The sequence below is a fragment of the Oryzias latipes genome, chromosome 4, assembly GCF_002234675.1.
Source record: "Oryzias latipes chromosome 4, ASM223467v1".
Classification (NCBI taxonomy): Eukaryota; Metazoa; Chordata; class Actinopteri; order Beloniformes; family Adrianichthyidae; genus Oryzias; species Oryzias latipes.
This window is the reverse complement of record NC_019862.2, coordinates 31,407,134-31,426,953: the sequence shown is the minus strand read 5'-3', so window position 1 is coordinate 31,426,953 and position 19,820 is coordinate 31,407,134. Positions and strand designations below refer to the sequence as shown.

General features: G+C 42.2%; 1 protein-coding gene across 6 annotated transcripts in view; it reads left to right on the top strand.

The window, feature by feature from the left end:
* osbpl9 (oxysterol binding protein like 9) overlaps window positions 1-19,820 on the top strand; it is a 34,637-nt gene that overhangs the window by 643 nt on the left and 14,174 nt on the right. The window contains exons 2-9 of one of the 6 annotated variants that reach the window (XM_004068373.4): window positions 674-724; window positions 5,105-5,183; window positions 11,669-11,745; window positions 13,949-14,044; window positions 14,277-14,324; window positions 17,848-17,877; window positions 17,967-18,017; window positions 18,407-18,445. In XM_004068373.4, the coding sequence (XP_004068421.1) occupies window positions 674-724; window positions 5,105-5,183; window positions 11,669-11,745; window positions 13,949-14,044; window positions 14,277-14,324; window positions 17,848-17,877; window positions 17,967-18,017; window positions 18,407-18,445 (471 nt within the window). Of the gene's footprint in view, window positions 1-673; window positions 725-5,104; window positions 5,184-5,859; window positions 5,974-11,668; window positions 11,746-12,220; window positions 12,496-13,219; window positions 13,359-13,948; window positions 14,045-14,276; window positions 14,325-17,847; window positions 17,878-17,966; window positions 18,018-18,406; window positions 18,446-19,820 lie in introns of those variants that run through there. The other 5 variants (XM_004068371.4, XM_011474562.3, XM_011474563.1 and 2 more) reach the window with 5 other exon arrangements.

The following is a 19,820-nucleotide window of genomic DNA, read 5'->3' as shown; positions in this document are numbered from 1 at the left end:
TAGAGGCACTTTAAACGTCGTAGTTTCGATTTTAAACAACTTGTCTGTCCTTAATGTTCTCCAAATAGTTTCTTTGTCCTGTTTTTTATACGAAAGTGAAATGAAATTATATGATCTGTTTTAAAACTTTTCACTAACATTTTGCAATAATAAACACATTTTGTCATATGAATCAGTATGTGTCCTGTAGGAACAAAATCCCATAAATCTATTAATGATCATAGTAATTACTACCTTATTTTCGTTTTTAATTAATTTAATTTTTATGAAATAGTTATGTATATCTGTGTCGTTTTATTGTCCACAAATATGAAATCAACCAATGAAATCCAAATTGTCAATGACTCGGCCAAACATCAAATGTCCTTTTGCTTTACTGAAATTTGATCAGAATAAACACGTTTCTGCGTTTCATAATAAAGCAGTAAAATTAAACAGAATTTAGAGTTTCAAAACTAATTTCTAAGTCATGTTTATTGTTTGTAAATGTTTTTCAGCTGAAGACGTCGTTTTGTTTATTTTTGTTCTTTAAATTCAGAAAGTTATCAATGAAAACACAGCATACGTCTTGTTGTAGGAGATAAGGAGCTTTGGAATAATTGAGTTATTATTTTATTTTTTGATGCCTGTGCTGCCAGTTCATCCTTCATTTTCATTCTGTTCTGCTTTGCAGTCAAAGGACAAGATGATGCGAGGCTCCCGGAGAGGCTGTGTTCGGCTCAAGGCAAGAATCTCCACCAGTCTTCACATTGTTTTTGTGAATTCATATTTGCTGCTCTGCTGTACCGACTGCAAAGTCGACACGCTTTGGTTGTTGAAGGTGTTTGAAGGGAATTCCCCGCAGTGAAAAAGTCACGACCGTGTTTGAGTTTGACGTGTTTCTGTTTGAAAGGAGCAGTCGTGTGCTTTTGTGTCTGTTTGGCCCTCAGCAACTCGTACCATTTAAAAAAACAAACCTGTCTGGTGGGGTTGTGTGGCGTTCCTTCTCACTTGATACGGTAACTTTGTGGGAGTACGATTTAGTCCAACCCTAGTAGTAGTAGTAGTAGTAGTCTTTTTTATTTTGGACTAGTGAAACAAATGTAAAATAACAGAATAAGACAAGAACGAGACAAAACTTACAAAAACAAGAAAAAGACGAGTAAATTATACAAAACAAAACAAAATGTTACCTAAATGAATAATGTCTAGATGTGTATTATTCATTTGGCATTTACATCTTTTACACATTTAAAACATAAAAGGCCCTTTAAAAGAGTAACCCCCCCCTTTTTTTGTTTTTTCCTGAAATCTTTTATTTAGTTTTTGTCAGCTTCAGACAGTAAAACCTGCATTTTGTGTCTTTTAGACTGTTTACTTCAGGTGATCACACAAAAGGGTTTTAAGATGTTTAGAGCACACAACACTCCTCCCTCTCTGTGGTCCATTTGACCCGGGTGTGTAGAAGCTGGCTTGTGATTGGACGTCTTGCTGATTGCCTCACATAAAAAGGCAAAAACATTAGAGACGCAACAGGAAGAGGAACTGACAACAAAATGTTCTTACCGCGTTCATCTTGTTCATTTTTGTGGTTTTCAACCAATCCCGCCTTTGCTCGATGGATTTTTAATCTTTATCTTTTCCGTCCTTACTGTCAGGTGTGACACTATTGTGAATTTTCACTAAATCCCGGTAGTTTTCATTTGGACAGATTTAGACGTTCTGGACTCTTCTGGGCTTTGGGGCTTTTATCTGACCCCTTTACTTAGTTTGAATATTGTCCACTAGATGGCAGCACATTTTCCCACAAAAATCAACAGAAACTTTTTGGCCCCATGTTTGGGTTTTTATTGTATTTTTGTATTAAACATCAGTACAGATACTGTGTCTCACATGACCTGACCCCCACAGACAATGGCTTTGAACAGCTTTTCCTCCACTAAACCACCATCCAGAGTTATGCTTATTAACTTTACTGCTTTCTGGGCCAGACCTCCTCATGGTGGCAGCTTTAAGGCTTTCATCTTATTTGACCTTTTGGCTCATTGTCAGACTTGATGTGGAAAAAAGAAAAGTGGCCACCGAGCGGCGGATCCCTGCATTCCTATCGCAGCTCTTCCAGCGGCATGTCGGGTATCCAGGAATGTTTGGAGGGCAGTTTTATTCATCAAATAAGTTTGGTTTCACAGGAGTTTAGGAGAAGTTGTGGTAAAGGTCGGGTTTTTTCAGATCCCCTCAGAGGGAGGAAGTGTTTACCGCAGATACCTTAGAAAGAGGAGCTGTGACTAACGGTTTCTGTTGAAGCTGGGAGGAAGGTTTCGCATGAGATCACAGGGATTTCCAATAGACCAGCATGGATTCAGTGTACATATTAATAATGACTCTGTTTGTCTGATATGCACTGGTTGTGCAGTTTTTGTGGGGGTGTGCGTTCCCGCCCAACCGAAGGTTTTTCCTGTTTCCAGACTGTAACTGAGTCGTTCTCTGAATTCGGTGCACATTGGGTTCTCTGCTGATGAAAAATGTTACCCAAAAAAATGGTGTTTCTTAGATTAAGGACTATCTAAACCTCTGAGAAAATATGTTTTCCCACCTTAAACATGGCACCCACAAAATTATTAGAAAAATGTGTCTGTAAGAGTAACAGTGTGTTTTTGTTACGGGGTTGAATATTTTAGCTAAAAGTTGTCACATGATGTCTACATTAGCTAGGACAGTGTTTTTCAACCAGAGTGCCGTGGGAAATTACCCTCATTCACTGATCTAAAAACATTTCCATCTCCAGGATATCAGCTCTGTGTTCATCCAAACAGGCCCTGATAAAACACTGAGTAGTTAGGAATATGAAAGATCATAAAATACTTTTTTCTTTGTGTTTATTTGATTCTATTAAAGACATTTTAATAAGAATGACATTACCGCGATTTAGCTGTAGCTAAAGCTGTTTTCTGAAAAGTCCCGCCCCTTTAACTGTCTCCACCAATCATTCTTGGAGTCTTAATCACACGTCATCAGTCTGACCAATCAGAAGTGGTTAAAGTCTTCACTTGTTCTGGTTCTGCTCATAAAGTCTCTCAGTTCTAACATAAATACCAGCTAAAGCTCGTCTTTAGCGGTGTAGCTTTCCACAGAATCCGGTGTCAGACCGTGGAACAAGAGAACAAAACCATGAAGCTCAGAGACGCTAGTCTGTCTGCCATCACTACATCTCCCATGATGCATTGGGTTAAAGTGACAGCGTCTCAGCGCACAATGAGTCGTCCTTGTTAAACGTCTTGAAACCACAACAAACACACATCAACCAGTTTTTAAATCTTCTAACTTAACTTTTATTACATCTTTTAGTAAAAAACAGCTGCAGCTTCCAGCTTTTTCTGCCACAATTATCACTAAAATGCATGTGAGATCATGGATGGACTGTAGATCAATACAGACTATGAGTTTCTCCTTTTTTAAATTTCTGGATTTTTGTCAAGGTTAAAGTGTGGCGTGGCTCAGAAAAGCTTTAAAAACACTGATCTAGGATATGGAGCAACATAGGGCATGAGGAAAACAAGAAATGAATCTATTTTTCAAAACAATTGTTTGTTTTTTCCAAACAATAAATAGTAAATATCATTTATGAATGTAACAGAGTGCAACAATGTCAATCTGACAATAGAAACTATGAATTGGGTAAGAAAAGTAGGCTAATACTTATGTCTTCAGAGTAAGAACGGGAAAATATTCAGTGATGTCACTTCCTGGTTGCTGAAGAAGTCGGACGGAACTATTTATTTTTAGGGGGGGGGTTGAAAGGCTGTTACAAAACTGAGGGACATGATTAAAGGCTGACATTTTATAAAGATTCATGTATTTTTCCTCATATTTCTTTTATTTAAGTGAAACTAAATAAGCAAATGATCATGTTAGCAGAAAAAAAATGTGGTTATTGACTAATTTGATGAGTTTTGCATTGAGTGAATAAGTAACTTTAATTGGTGGGGCCATGCTCCTCTGGCTGACCTCTACACCTTAACAACCATGACATTTTTCAAAACATCCTTTTCAAACTACTATTGTGGTATAATGCAGAGACGCATGCATCTTTCCATTTCTTGTTTTAAAATGAAGGTTATGGCTCAATTCATATGAAAATCTTTGAGGTGAACCTGTGGGACACAGAGTTCACTGATTTCACTGAGAATCACTCAACTCCAGCAGGGACCTGCAGGACAGATTTACGTCTGGAAAAAGGAAAATAAAAGCAGATTAGATCCGGTTTGAAGCTGCAGATGAACGGTGTTAATAAAGCTTAGGATGGATTGGAAAGATTATATTTATGCTTATTTTTCATATTCCCAAATCTTAATTTTAGTCCTCACTTGACGTCACATACAATGTTTAAATATGGAAAAACGTCTTCCTAACTTGATACATTTATTTGCAATTTGCTCAATTTTTTTAATTTTTTAATCTTTGCAGTTCTTTAACCTGACGGTAAACCACATAATTAAAGACCTTTTTAATAAAACATATATGGCTTAAAAAGCCTAGTTGTGGAGAAATATTACTACAGCCCGTTATTAAGTTAGGTCTAACCATTAATCCATTATTATTTACTCCTGGATCCAGTTCAGTGACTCGGATCGTCAACCACAAATGATCGTACATAAAATAAATCTTTACGCCCATGAAAGGGGTTAAAGAATTATGACAGCCCAACATCAAAACACATTTAATAAACAACTAATAACAATAGAAGTTGGTATCTTCTGTTTGTGCTGATAACATTTGGATGTTAAACTCACTGTTAAACCAAGGTACATGTTCGTTTTTAGAGCCCATGCTCTGCTTTGTCTGGTCTTACTTTAGTTTCTGTGGTGATGGATCTCCACAGAACTGTTTTCCTCCAGCCTTCCCCGCCTGTCTCCTCCCTTCTTCCCTGAAATCCCGCCTCTTTTTCCCTCCCTTCCTGTCCTCCGTGCTCCAAAAGGCTGAATGTGTGAGAGGAACGGGGGAAAAGACGGAAAGCTAGAAGGAGGGAGAAAAAGGGAGAGAAGGAAGGAGCTGCTGTAAACCTGAGGGGGATGCGGGCGGGGGGGTGGAGCGTGCCGTGACTGACCGCCTGTCTCCGTTTGCTCAGGGGGCTGTGATCGGCATTGATGACGAGGATGACAGCACCTTCACCATCACCGTGGACCAGAAGACTTTCCACTTCCAAGGTGGGTGTCCACTCTGTTTTCTGTGATTGGTGATGATGCTGGGGGTGGGGGGGGCTCCTTTTATTCACATCCCTTCCTCTCTCACCCCCCCATCTCTTAAAGAGCTGGATTGGTTTGCTCTAATGCCAGGAAACGGATGCAGGCTGAAAGCGTCTGCTCGCTGTTCGCCGTCCGTTGCCGCTTCAGGCGTTTCTGACAACCTTCCAGATCAGTTTTTCACCTTCAAGCCAAACGGATTTCTCTGGAACGCGGATTTGAGACTCCTGCTTTTCTGTCTTCCTTCCTGACTCTGACACGAGAGGAGAATTGTTGCGCAAGTGTCTGCATCTGAGCCTCTGGGAATACGAGAGAATAGTGCTGAGCCAGGAGCTGAGCTCAGGTCTCTGCTGCTGCTGCTGCTGCTGCTGCTGCTGCTGCTGCTGCTGGTTTGATCCCCATCAGCCGGTTGCAGGGACGCGATTGGCCTCTCCCCCATCAATCCTGGCTTTCCTTTTTGGCAGTGAGCTGCCAGCAGTCACCAGCAGCCTCTGCTTTTCTTGACCTTTTTGCTCTGCCGCCCTGCCAGGTCTCTAGCTAACCTCGTCTAGTTTTCTCCTTCCATCTCTGTCGCTCATTTCTCATCTGTTTCCATCTCCAAATCCCGCACACCCCACGACCACCTTTCACCTCCTCCTCCGTCTTGAGGGTCATTAAGCCAAAGTCCATGGGCCCCCCGGCCCGCTCACCTCCTCCATGCCCTCTCCCATGTCTGTGTTCCGAAGCTGTATGCTGTGGTTCTACAAACGCAAGGGTAAGGAGGACACGCTGCATGTGTCACGGTCAGCGTGCATGCCGCCAAAAGGACCGCGAGCGGGTGTTTGTTTGTCAGGGTGGAGCGTCTCACCGGTGCTCCGGTTTGTAATCGAGCCTCCAGGACGGGTCGGAGCCGGACAGAGGGAGGACGGCTGTGCAGGGCGGGGGCGTTGGTGCTCCGGTCCTTGTGCTTGTGTTTGCCGAAAAACGAGTGATGTCTCTCTTTGGCTTGATTACAGAGGAACTTCCTGTTCCAAACAGAAGATGGTGGTTGAGTTAACTAATGTGCTGAAACCAGACCCCAGGCTAAAAACCATGTTTTAGTTTGGCTGCTGTGACCAATGAGAGTTTGAAAGACTTGAAGACGGACAAAAAAAGAGAAAAATAAGGACATCGGAAACTTCTTTTGTTACTTAAAACATTTCTATTCTAAAGGGAAACAATGTCCTTAAATTATGAACAATTTGTCGTTTTTATGTTGAAGCCCATCCAAGCCATTAGAAATATTAGAATTTTAAAGATCAGAATCTTGCCAGTCAGCAACGATCTCGTCTAAAAGCTTTTCAAAGCGATCACGGTAAAATCTCAGAGAAGGTGATTTATTTATGGGGAAAATGTCTGCACTCAGTGGAACTTCTCATGCATCACCTCTGAAGCAAAGCAGCAGAATTACAACCCACAACCCCGTCGGGCTCAGGACATGCATGTTTTGCAGGAGCTGGATCCAGCTTCTGATAAAGCATGTTGGTTCAGTCCTCCTGCTTTTCTCCCATCGGGCTCAGCAGATGGGGAGCTGGGGGATGACAACTGAGGAAAACTACACATCAGTCAGTGTAGAAAGCCTTTTTTTGCTTTTGTTCTGAAAATCTGACCCCGTTCTGAAGGCAGGGACGGCCGCTGCTCCATCCATGTCTGAATGGCTGTTGTCCCTCTGCTTGGAGAAGCATCCATTATTCATCGGCCTCTCTTCCCGCGGCGGAGCATCCGAGCTCTTTGGCTCTTTGCTCTCATTCCTGCAGAAACTTTTCTGATCTCCTGCTTCTTCTGCCCGTCTGCTCAGTCAGACTTCCTGCTGGTCTGAAGGATGGAAAGATGTTGATTGAAGAGTTTTTTTAGTGTTGAGTTGAAGTAACATAGCATCATGGAATGTAGAAGTCTGTGATTATAAACATGAGAGAGATTACACGGTTCACTCTGTCGAATCAGCCTTTACTAGAAAATGCTCATGAATGTCCGATCATCTTTGGATCTGTTGCAAAAGTGTTCTGATGAGGCAATTTTTAGGGAAAATCCAAAAACCTGCATCCTTTTCTGGGATACAGCAGTTCCTGAAGACCGTGCCACACAGCCACTACCTTTATGTCACGGATGTAAACTGGTCATACGTGAATCTACCTGGAAAAAGTGAGAAAAGTTAGGGTTACGTGAAATTCTCTCCGATGTATACAGAATGAACCACGTTAAAACAACGGAAGTAGTACGAATAAACCCGCAAAGAACACGTAAACCAATGAATCATGAACCGTGCGTGATGATTCCAGTGTTTATATGCAATTTATGAGTGATTCGTGCGTCAAATTTGTAATCTTAACGAGATAGTGGCGACGTATACGCGATATAAAAGTTATGCATCGGTGGTTCATGCGTGAAAAGTCCGTTAGGTGGAACGGTCCTGGAAAGACACAAATATCCATATGCATCTGGGAAAAATCACTCACAGTGGTGTAAGAGTTACGAAATAGTGTTTATAAACTACGTACAATAAGGATAAACTGCGTTATTCTCAAACGACCCAAAATTCTGAGAAGCTCAAAACCAAATTCGCGTAAAGACCTGTCAGCCGAAACCCTCGACGGACATCTGTGCACATCGACGAACAACAAACTCAAGAAACACTTATGGATTACATATGAGATATGACGCATGTGTCAAGAAAGACCAAACTTCCATACGTGACAAATGCACAACATGTACATAGTGGCTGTGAGACATGACCTTTACCACAGAGTTGTGGGCGGGACAGTTGCCTCAGAGCAACCTCACCCCCGGTCACTGCTGCTGAGAGCTCTCTGTTTACAAAGTGTCCCCCTAGCATTACTGGTACACCCAAAAATGGCCGGCGAGATTGGAGATATTCAGAGTTTTGAGGCAAACGTACATGGATCTGTTTGTCTGTTAGCGGATGCATCAGAATGGAGCAGAGCGGGGAGCTGGTGGCCCCGCCCAGCCTATTTTCTGCATCACAAATACAATCTTTTTCATACAGCATCTGATTTAAATAAAGAAATACTCAAAAGAATGCTAATTTTAGCCAAATTTGCTCAATAAATGGCCTCCATCATTAGAAAAAGGCCACTTAAAAGATGTCAAAAGCACATAAAACAACATTTCACTCAGAGTGGATGTTTTGATGTGATTGCCTATATTTTAGTGTACAGCATAGGGCTTCATGGTTTTAGTAATAACAGTTTTACTTTTGTTCATTTAAATGCTTTCCTGTTATGAACATGGCTTTTCATGACCAAACTTTTTTTTTTTTTTTTTAAAAGGTAGAAATTAAAACAAGTTGTAAATTTGTGAATCTGACATATACTAGACCATTTATGTGAAAGTCTGAGCTCTGCAGATGAGTGTGAAGGCGTCTTTAAAATCATAACCTGGTGAAGAGATGTGGTCATTGGTGGAGTATCCAGAAAAGCAGCTGGAAGTCAGGAAAAGAACCAAAATGGGAGAAAAAATGGCAAACCTCTTGTGATCCATGTCTCAGCAGAACTACAGGGGAGGACTGTAGGACTCTCCTGCAGCTCCTGTTTGTGTTTTTGCCCCTCGGTCACAGGATTGGGACACTGATCTGATGGGGAACTGGAATGAGGTCATGCAACATGACGGCATCAATAAAAGCAGCTGTAACTCTGCTGAAGCCCTTCTTTCCTGCGTGTTTTTTGGCATTTCCTCGGCATTTCAGCTTCAGAAAACTATCCCAGGAATCTCCTCTGATCCTCTGAAGGTGTCCCACTTAAAGAATTGTGAAAAGATTTGTGTTTTTATTTATTTCTCAGTCATTTTTTGCAGCAAAAACCTGTTGTGGTTTTCCCACAGAGATGAAGTTGCGCTGAAATCCTGGTTTTCAGTGCATAATGAGGTTGAAACACGTTTGGGTTGACCGCATCGAGTGTCCGCTTTTGTTTTTGGAGCTTGTTCCTGGATTTGCATCAGTTTTCTGGGGACGTCAGCCAGGGTGAGGAGAGGATCAGGTAGAGGCCTTAACAAAGCCACTGAAGCGGGTCCGTTTAATGCTGAGGAAACGGCAGCAACCCAACAGGCCAGCCGTCTAAAAAGCATTCCCAGTGGTCTTTTAATTAGCATTATTCCGTTTATAGGCAAAATCAAAGAAACGTATCGCTTTCTAGGACATAGTTTCTGCAGAGCGGCAGGAGTTCATCAGAAATTTGCCTCCAGTTGTGGGCGGGACTGTTGGCGTGGAGTAATTCTTCCCCCAGTTCGCAACATCTCTTTGTTTGCTCTCTCTCCTGCTAGCTTACAGCCCCCCACACCCCCAACAAACATGCGATCAATATTGAGCCGTCCAGCCGTCCAGTTTTGATCCAGACGTCAGCTCAGACGAGGAAAACAAAGACCACAACAGGCATCAGAATGGAGCACAGCAGGCAGCTTGTGGCTTACCATTTCACTGGCTATTGGCCTTGTGGGAGAGTGTCTGCCCTTAAACTGGAAGGTTGTGAGTTCAAATCCAGGGCAGCTCATACAAAAGACTGTAAGGATGGGACCCAGTATTAAGAGGTTGGATTTGGCCGCTGATTCTCAATGATTTGAAATAAAGAATTTAATCAGAATTTTCTTTATATTGGTCATCCCTCATCAGAAAAAGGCTACAAGAACACATTGGCTGCCGTGGTGCAGTGGTAGGGTTCATGATCGTAAGATTGCAGGTTCGATTCCCGTCTCGCACGCCCATGAGTCAAAGTGTCCTTGGGTAAGACACTGAACCCCACCTTGCCTCTGGTGGAAGGTTGGCGCCAGCGTTCGGCAGCGGAGCCACCACCAGTGTGTGACTGTGTGTGAATGTGTGTGTGACTGTAAAGCGCTTTGGGCCTTGAAGTTAGAAAAGCGCTATATAAGTATCCGCCATTTACCATTAAAAGCACAAGAAACATCATTTTCATTGGAGTGAGTCTTAAAAACCTGAATTCCAGTTGAAATCTGTCATTTCCGTCGGCTAAAAGGAGATTACTTCAATCCCATAATTGTTTTTGTGACACTTGTCCAAGCGTCAGCATAAAATAGTTCTTGGAAAGTTGATGGAGCAACTTTTGATGTGGATTTCAGCTGAAGCCAGCAGTTTACCAGAAAACTGGCTCCCATCTCATGGAGTGGCTGAGCTTTATTCAGCAAACCGTATGAGAAAATGGATTTGATTTGAGTGTTTTTGCTGGTGAAGCCGTTTCAGATGCACTCGGCTCTGTCTCTACTTACACTTATGGGTCTTTTCTTTGCTTTCCCACGCTTTTGTTTTGTCTTCTGAATGGATGGTTCCAGCTGGAGTCATGTGACAGATGTGCTTGTGTGGAAAGGATCCGCCCCACATGCATCCCATGTTGCCTCATCCTGCAGATCTGTGTCCATTTGTCTCGTTTTCAGCCGCCTGTGGCTGAGTTTTCATTTCTCGTTCCTGCATGTTGGCGTTTTTTTTTGCCGTTGGTTGGACTCCTCCGGGATTTTCTCTTTGCCGTCGTTTGGCGGACTGACCTCTCACACTAACTGAGTTTGGCTTTCGTGCAGAAAGCTGTTGTTCTGACATTCCTGCAGCTCTGCAGACGCATTTCACAGCTCCACCTAACTCCCTGAGCTGCTGCTTCACCGTCTAAAGACAGTAAATGAGTCACTCTCAGCATTTATTTGACCTTTTAAAATGGTGGAATTATTGGTCCCGCCCACCTGAGGCTTTTCTTCAACGACCACACTGTCGTCTTCTGCGCTGCAATGAAAACAAAGATGAAGCAGTTTTACCTGAAACCCCCCGTTATGAAGGAGGAAATGAGATCCCTGTTTGTGAGGATCAAACACGCGGATTCGTGTGCCGCTTCACCTGCCGGAGACGCTCGCTGTTTGTTCTCCGTCTTTGCTCTGTGGGCGGGGGACAAACGCCCAGCCAGCGGCGTCTTCGGCGTCCTGAGAGCGCCGCAGAAATCCTGACGGAAATCCCTCTCTGATAAGAGGATGTTCTTCGGGACGTTTGCCGTCCTATTTGAGTCCAGATTTCTCCATTTAGTGCCTCAAATCCAGAATCTGTTCACATTCTGAAACATTCTCAGCTTTTAGGAATTTCTTTATACTGTTGAAAAATCTGTGATTTGCCCCGAAATTCTTCACTTTCCAAACCAAACGACAGAAAAAGCTTCTAAAATAGTTTGATTTCAAAGTAAAACCTACATTTAATAACTACAGATATGATGCTTTTGGGCAGCTATAATCAGCTTTCAGAGTCTAAACCATCAGCCTGTTTCCATTTTTGGCTTCAGTGGAAATCTTTTAAATTTAGCTCTCATGTATTATTTATTTGGAGCTGAAAGTGTCCATGTCCGTCTCACCAGCACTCATGTCTTTGTCTGGACGTGTGTCACGTCTGCCAAACGCCGCTCACCCACCGTTTCTCTGTGTGCTTCACCCTCCAGCCCGAGATGCAGACGAGCGGGAGAAGTGGATCCACGCCTTAGAGGGAACCATCCTCCGCCACACCCTCCAGCTGCAGGTATGGCGCCGGACGGCGTCCGCTTTAGCGTCAGCGTGCGTGTTTGTAGCAGCAAGCATGAGCCGCTGTCATTCTGGCTGATGGATGAAGCGTTAAGGCGAGCTTAAAACATTTAATTTGTCAGTGGGACTGTGGAGCATTTCTGAGGTGAGGATGTTTTTTGTTGTTTCACAGCAACATTCACTTTCTTTTTCTGATTTGTGTTTGTTTTGCCCTCATTACCTTTTGCTCTTCCTTGCTTTTCTTCTCCTCCCCTTCTCTCTGGGTGTCAAATCTTCCTCGTGTGCTACGTGTGGCTCACTGCGCACACATGCATGCATGTCTATGAGCTGCTGCCGTGGCGTCATGTGACTCCGCACCAGCCAACCCCGGGCCTTTTTGTTCGCTCAACCGTGCGTCTGCTCCTGCCGCCTCGGCCAATCGGGCGGCCCGATGCGTGTTTTCTCTTCTGCCTGTGTGAGAGGAAGTGTGCCCTTCCTGGCAGGGGAGGGTCCTGGATTAACGCGTCTGCTGACTCCCGCTGGAGGAAATCTGAGGGCTGCCGTGGTTTTGCTTTTTCTTCGGCGGATGATTTCAGCTCCCTTTCTGTGTGGAGGAGCAGGAGAGAACGTCATTAGAGCTGCTGCTTTGCTGCTGGGCGGACAGACAATAACGGAAGCGAAGACGGGGAGGGAGCTTGTGTCACGCTAAATGACCGGGGAGATGCGGGGGCTTTGAAGCAGCATGTTCAATGGAGCCAGGCACTTCTCTGTAAGTAACACGCAGACGCTGCAGCGGCGGCAGGAAAAAGCAGAAGTTTGACGCTGCAGGCAGGCAGGCAGCTGTGGCAGGGGCATTTAAAATAGGTCACGCCGTGTGGAAAAACAAATGAAAAGGGGAGGGAGGCGGCCGGCTGTGGAGCCACTAATCATGGGGTGGATGCGAGCGTCTGTGCTCGGCGAGGGAGTGATGCCCGTTATGTGACGTGGCTGAACCAACACCTGCAGCTGACTTTCCGTTTCCAAACTGGTCCTCGGTCTGTAAAAGCCGTGCTTCCCCTGCGGCTGTGCGTGTTGACTAAACAGGAGAGGCTGTTTAACGTGTGACAACGAAGCTGCAGGCTTATGTTCATGCTGTTCATCTTTGTTTGGGGTGATAATACCCAAGTTATCTTTATTTTTGTATCCATACGTGTGCGATAAAAGAATTTTCTTCAGTCCCATAAACAGAGTAATCTCATTATTTAAAATGTTCAAACCTATTTAGTTAGGGAAAGCAGCACTTTAACTGTTTGCTAACCTGGCTGTGGTGGTTAAGTCAATGATTCAGCCAGATTTCTGCTCTTTCTGACCCCTGGTTTTCTATTTTTGTGGGAATGCTAAACCAAACAGAGCACACCTTTGGTCCTTTGCCCTTTTGTTTTTAACCAGAAGTCCCACCGCCGCTCAGTAAAAGCAGACTTTGCTCTCTTTGAGGTTAACGCGTTTAAACTTTAGCAGATCTCCGAGCTGGGGGGCTGCTGGAGCTTTCCTGTTGGGTTCATGGCTTTCCTTCGTGTCCCGGTGAGACGCGCCTCAGGAGGACAGAGGGACCGGAGAGCAGGGTGGAGATCCGAGGCGGCAGCATCCTTCACGGTTGAAGAGCTCGGTTCTGTTCACAGTCTTGGTCTCTCGGTTGTTTAGAAGTTGTGTTTTCATGGCTGAGTAAGTTCTGTGTGACGTTAGTCATCTGCTGACGTCGTTTGCTCCGTTCCTTTGACAGGCGGAGGGACCAAACGTCTGTTGGCTCTTCATTTCCAGAACTTTTCCTCCTCCTGCTTTGTGTTGTTGGGTTGTTCTGGAGGATTTTGGCCCGATCTGTCTCACCTGTTTGGACAGTGGTTGTAGTAATCCACCTTTAATGGGTGTATTAGCATCAAATTAACACAGAAATGTCATCTTTGGGTTTGGAGCCCTGGTCTTCTGGTTCTGGTTTTGCTGAAGCCTTGCTCACATCAGCCTCTGCTGGCTAAACAATAGCCCCCCCCCCCCCCCCCCCCCCCCCCCATATCTCATGATTACCGAGCGTTGCTGGAAGATTCTCCAGCACTGTTGATGTTTCCGACACCATTCTGTGTCCTGCGCGGTCAGGAGGCCTTTATTTTCTGAATGAGCGGCGGCCGCGGCTTGACTTTGAATATGCAAACAGCAGCAGGGCTTTAAGGTTGGAGCTTTGTCGTCCGCAGGAGGCAGAAGCAGGATTTGTTCCCAGTGTTCAAGACTTTGACAAGAAGTTATCTGAAGCTGACGCCTACCTTCAGATCCTGATTGACCAGTTAAAGGTAGGATTTGACCACAAAAATATACATTGTTTTAATATGCAACACCATTTTAGCCTCTTTTTTACCGCTCATTAAAGGTCAAAGCTGCGTATTTTGGAAGTGTTTTTAAAGTCTTTTAAGAAAGATTAGTTTCACAACCTTTTTCTGATTCACTGGCTGACCCTCCAACTTCTCCTTAAAGATCATTTTATCTCCGTCTTCTGTTTTTCTCTCTTCATCTGTTCTCAAACAGCTGTTTGATGAGAAGATCAAGGACTCCACAGACGAGGAATCGCTGGCAGTGAGTAGCAGCAGGCCCGGTGTCTGGACGCTCTGCTTTCTGAACTTATCCTCTGAACCTCCGATGTCTTCTGTTCGCTGGAAAACTCTCAGACGGTGTCGTCTGTCAAAAATGACAAAGACAGGACGCTTTATTCAGACTGTTGCCTAGTTCGTAAGTCACCGAGTAGATGAAGCTTTGGCACTCACCTAAAACTCAAAAGCAATCAGGATTTGTATTTTCAAATACATATTCTTCCCCAAGCAGAGAGTTATGGAAATATAGTGTCTGAATTCCTTCCCTACTCACTATGTAGTGCACTCTTCAGTGCGTTTGTCCGAATCTACAATTCCCAAATCCAGAGCCCTAGAAATTTCCCAGAAGTCTGTGAGAAACCAGTGTGCATCGATGCTCACCAGATCGGTGAATATAGACCACAATGCATTGTTTCGGAACAATGTTTGCCCAAAAAATGTATTTAAGTGTATTTTTTAAATGAATCATCAATGTTTTTATCTTCAGAAGACAGTGGACTCATAAAGAAACGTCTCAAAACGCTCGTATCAATTAGACTTTGACTTGGTGAAATCGACAACGTCAGATCCGCCGTAAAAAAAAAAAGTAGCGTGCTTGGAATTTCTTTCAAAATTCAGGACACTGCCTGGTTGTTTAGAAGTTAGGGGTTAGGGTGGACAACGGACATAGCCAGTGTCTTTAAATACGGAGGACCCTACCCCTTGATGACATCATCAATAGTCGCCACTCCCAAACGTTAGCATGTAGCTCCCAGGGCTCGAAAAATACGTAACATCGGTTTATAACTTTAAAAAGAGGTGCAAAAACAAAAACTCATTACTTACATTTAATTGTGCTTCAGAGCTTGTGAAGAGCGCGACACAGATCAACGCCCCGGCGACCCTAAGTCGCTATTGCTAACCCTTAAAGAAAAAACGATTTCGGACACCACTACAGCTCCAAATGCCCCTCCAATCAAAAGGGTAGGGGAAGAATTCAGCCCATCTCCTTACTATTGGGGTTAAAATTATTGTCCACTTTTCTTCATAACGGCATCAATTATAATATTTTTAAACGTCTTAATAAAAAAACCTCAGAAAATGATTATTTATCCACAGTTTTTTATATAAAGATTTTATACACGTTGATTCTTTATCATGACGTATTTTCTGTCTCATTTATGTCCCATTTATGTGATCTTTATCATTATCCCCTCGTTTATGTTCATTTATTGAGCTACAGCTGGAATAAACAAAAAATTATTTGTGATTTTTATACTAACATCTAATTTTAATGTCACTTTAAATGAAAAAGCACTCGTAATAAATGAAAAGGATGTAAAAATAAAAACATTATTGGTTCCAAGTGTGTAAACCCCCCCCCCCACTAATCACTAATCAGAGGTTCGTTAATACTGACCCTGTCAGCCTCTTTATCCTCTGAAGCTGATTAAAGCCATTAAATCGATCTCTGCAAGCAGGAAAGTGATTTCTAACACCGAAATGCTCCTTTAAAACAAGCCAACAGGACTTTATTACAGTTTTATCAGGGATTTCTTCTGTGAAGGAAATGCTGTCAATCATAGCATCAATGGATCAAAGCATCTTTTTGCTCTAAATGTCACGAATCCTTTATTTTCAAACGTCTCTGCTGTGTGTCTGTATTTTTTGTGTGGATTGACAGCTGTACTCATTTCTACACTTCCTCTTCAACTGTCGTCATCTTTATTTCTCGCTTTAATTTCCAAACAAAGCTAAGAAGAAGAAGAAAAAACGGCTGCAGTTTTACTTTTAACTGCAGTCGTTTCTAGTTCTGCTTTATTGTCTTTCCTGCTTTTACAGCCCACTTTGTTTCATTTTGATTGGATTTGTTTAGTTCAGGCATTAATTGAAGTTAATGCAATAAAAGAAATCACAGATTTATCAAACTCATAACACAAATGATAAAATCATAGATAAAAAAACCCAAAAACAAATAAACCGACACACTTAAATCACATTTTGTTTAATTAAAAACAGTGATCATTAACTAAAGTCAAGTAGATTTTGATTTATTGCTTGAAAAGGAGCAGGAAGAAGTGAGTTTATATAATCCCACTTTACTGAGTTCATCATTTGATAGTTTGACAGTTTTTATAATCCGGTTCTGATCCAATAGATTCTTTTCAAGTAACAAAATGATTATCTTCAGAAAATATTCATTCCTGATTTCAGTAAACTGTAACCGTTATGTAATAATCATTGATTATCATTAGAACACATGATCACAATAAACCAGTAATTATTGATACACATTGCAGATCAAGTAAAGAAAATCAATAGTTATTGATCATAATTCAAACATTTCTGTCATCATTATTACACATTACAATGTAACACTCATTGATTGTCATTAAAAGAACTTTGATTATTTCACCACAATCAAGTTCACACATTTTTGGAAATAATTTGGAATTATCCAAACACTTATTGATGTGAAATCAGAGTTTCTTTATATCTTTTCTTGAATATTTGAACATTGAGCTCATCACTGAACCCGTCCAGAGTTTAGTTTCACACACCGACACACAGAAACTTTTCTTTGTGGTTCTTTTCAGTTTGATCTGGAAGTTTCTACATCCCCTCAGTTTTTAACCTTCGTTTTCTAAGAACTGTTTCTGGATACTGAATGGTAACGATTTCCCACTGACTGTATGGAAGTTTTTGGTGTAAAAATCCACAAGCTCATCCGGTTTTAAAGTCTAGATTGATAAAATAAATAGTTTGTGTGATCAAGATATCCGGCTTTATGTACAATTCTGATCAACAGAGAGGATGTAGTGAACTTTTAGAATTATTCCCTCAAATGTCTATACAGTTTGTCAAATATGGTAATATTAAGGAGCAGTACAATAAATATTTACTGTTGTATTCTAATAAATGTTTAGATTTATTTATGATTGAAATACTTTTTGAGACTTTAGTTTGTATGTGTCTGATGTGAGGCTTCCAACTTAATTTGTCATCGATTAAAAACCCCTAAGAATTTGATTTCTGTAACACTTTTAATTGAGACATTATTTATTTTAATTAAGGCAATTTAATTACCAAAAAACATCACTTTGGTTTTATCTAGTTTTTTTATTTGATTTGAAACGGTTTATTTCAAGCAATCAGGTGAGAATAATACACATAAAACAATACAATCATCAGCTATACTTTCATACAAAGACGTATCAAACTTAGGATAATTAGACATAAATTAAATATTGCTTGAAAGGAAGCGCACTTCCAAATCCCCCCCTCCCCCTGTTCTACCGTAACCATTTTATTACATGGTTTATCATTATCCGGTTCATAACGTCTATCAGACAGAATTAAGAATCCTGAAGTATCAATAAATCACATAACAAAGATGAATTACCTATGTAAAAAAATAGACATACCTGGTTTAATTTTATAATGTTATGTTTATCAATATATTCATCTAATTTGTGACTGAATATTGTTGAAATTGCTCAGTGATTTTTCTTTTTTTCTGTTTTTGACAGAAAATAGAAAATTTGAAAGAGACGACTTGTGTAAGTAAAAACAAAGCAAAGGTTTTGTTCCTGCTGCGTTGGGAAGCTGCTCCTTTAAGGATTCCTGTTGTTTTTGTGTGTTTTTCCAGAGTATGGTAGAGTCCATTAAACACTGCATTGTACTGCTGCAAATAGCCAAGGTAAGCGCAGACGTGTCGCATGTTTGATTCCGCTCCGTGTCTCGTCTGCTTGTAATCACTGTTCCTGTGATTCCACCTGGGTGGCTGATCGGGTTACCTGCAGCCTCTGGGGGGTGGGGGGGGTGTCCCGGCTTACAGTTGCTATCTGGGTCGGGAGAGAGAAGCTGTTGTTTCATCACATGTTCAGCTCTCTAGGAGGAAGTGGAGCAATCAGTTTCTGCTTCCATGGGAACCGTCCCATCCTTTAGCCGTGTGATGAAATAATGGCTGAATTGAATTATTCATGGAATATCATAAAACTGTTTGACTTTGAGCTGTGAGCACTAACGCCACATCGTGTTTTGAAAATGACACACAACAGTCTAACAATGTGTTCTTAAAATTTGAAGGACCGAAGTAACGAACAGCAACACGCAAACGGACTTATAGTAAGTTTTTAAAAACCCTTTCTGTTCATGAGAAGAACATTCCAACAATCGGCTCCCTTTCTCTTTTGGCTTCATCTTGTAGATCGGTCAGATCTGTAGCGCATGCCTCCTAACTTTTCAACCAGTCTTCACCCGGAGCTTTTCCCCCTCTGCTGTCCTCTCGATCTGGTCATCACTTCCTGCACTCCATCTCTAATTTCAGCTCTTCTAACTCTGGTTTGTCTTTTCCTGTGGTGAAGCGGCTCAGACGTCTAACCGTAACACGTTGTCTGCTCTCATGATGAAAGCGTGTCGCACTAATCAGAGGAAACTAGTCCACCATTGATCTATTTTGCTGTTGCTCCCTGCTTATTGAGCTGCAGCTGCAACAGCCGTCCAGAGATGCAGGCTCTGCAGGTAAATGCCGTCCTTTAAAGCAAAAACAAGAAAGAAGCTGCACAACAGCCAGAGTCAAGCAGACGCTTAACCTCCAGGCCAGTCGACAGTTCTTCAAGGCATTCACTGCCAGCTTTTGGGTTGGCTTCTCGTCCGTTAAGTCATTTGATTGAACAACCTTTTGGTGCAGATTGGACACGTTTCAGATTCAGTGTGTTTCTGCTAAACAGCATGCAGCTGGGCCTAAATGCTGCTTCTGTTGAAATGGTACAGATAAGAGACACAACAATAATCACATTTTCTTTTTTGTGTGTGTCAGCTTTAAAAATAAAAGATTTTTTTTAAACACCCACTCCGATCACTCCAATTTTAGTGTTTTTAACAAGCTGTTTTAGTATTTTCTGACGATAGAGGACATAAATGAAGAAATAAGGTTAAAACTGCATTGCTTAGTATTTCTTTATTCAAATGGTTGTGAATCAGAAGCAGAAGAAAAACTGTTTGAACAAGATTATATTTGTGATGTAGGAGGGTTGGGGTTGGGTTGGGTTTAGGGTTGGGTTTAGGGTTGGGTTTAGGGTTGGGTTTAGGGTTGGGTTTAGGGTTGGGGTTGGGGTTAGGGTTGGGGCTCCCTGCTCCGCTCCATTCTGATGCATAGACAGACAGATCCATCTACGTCTTTGTTTTCCTCGTCTGAGCTGGACTCTGGCTCCAAACTGCCCCAATGTTGTTCACCATTTTTGTTGCACTGCTAACACTAGCGAGGGGTTGTCAGATAGAGGGAGGGCGTGCAGACAGATGGATGATGGGAAATTGGGTTGGGGCCAACACAACTCAGAGGCAGATTTCTAATGATACTAGTGCCGCTCTGCTGAAACTATGTCCTAGAAAGTTTATTTTTGTTTTTTTTACATTTTTTTGCTAAAAACAGTCATCAGTGAACATTATCATAATTAAAAGACAACTGGGAACGGTTTGACATCCACAGACGATCGGAGTG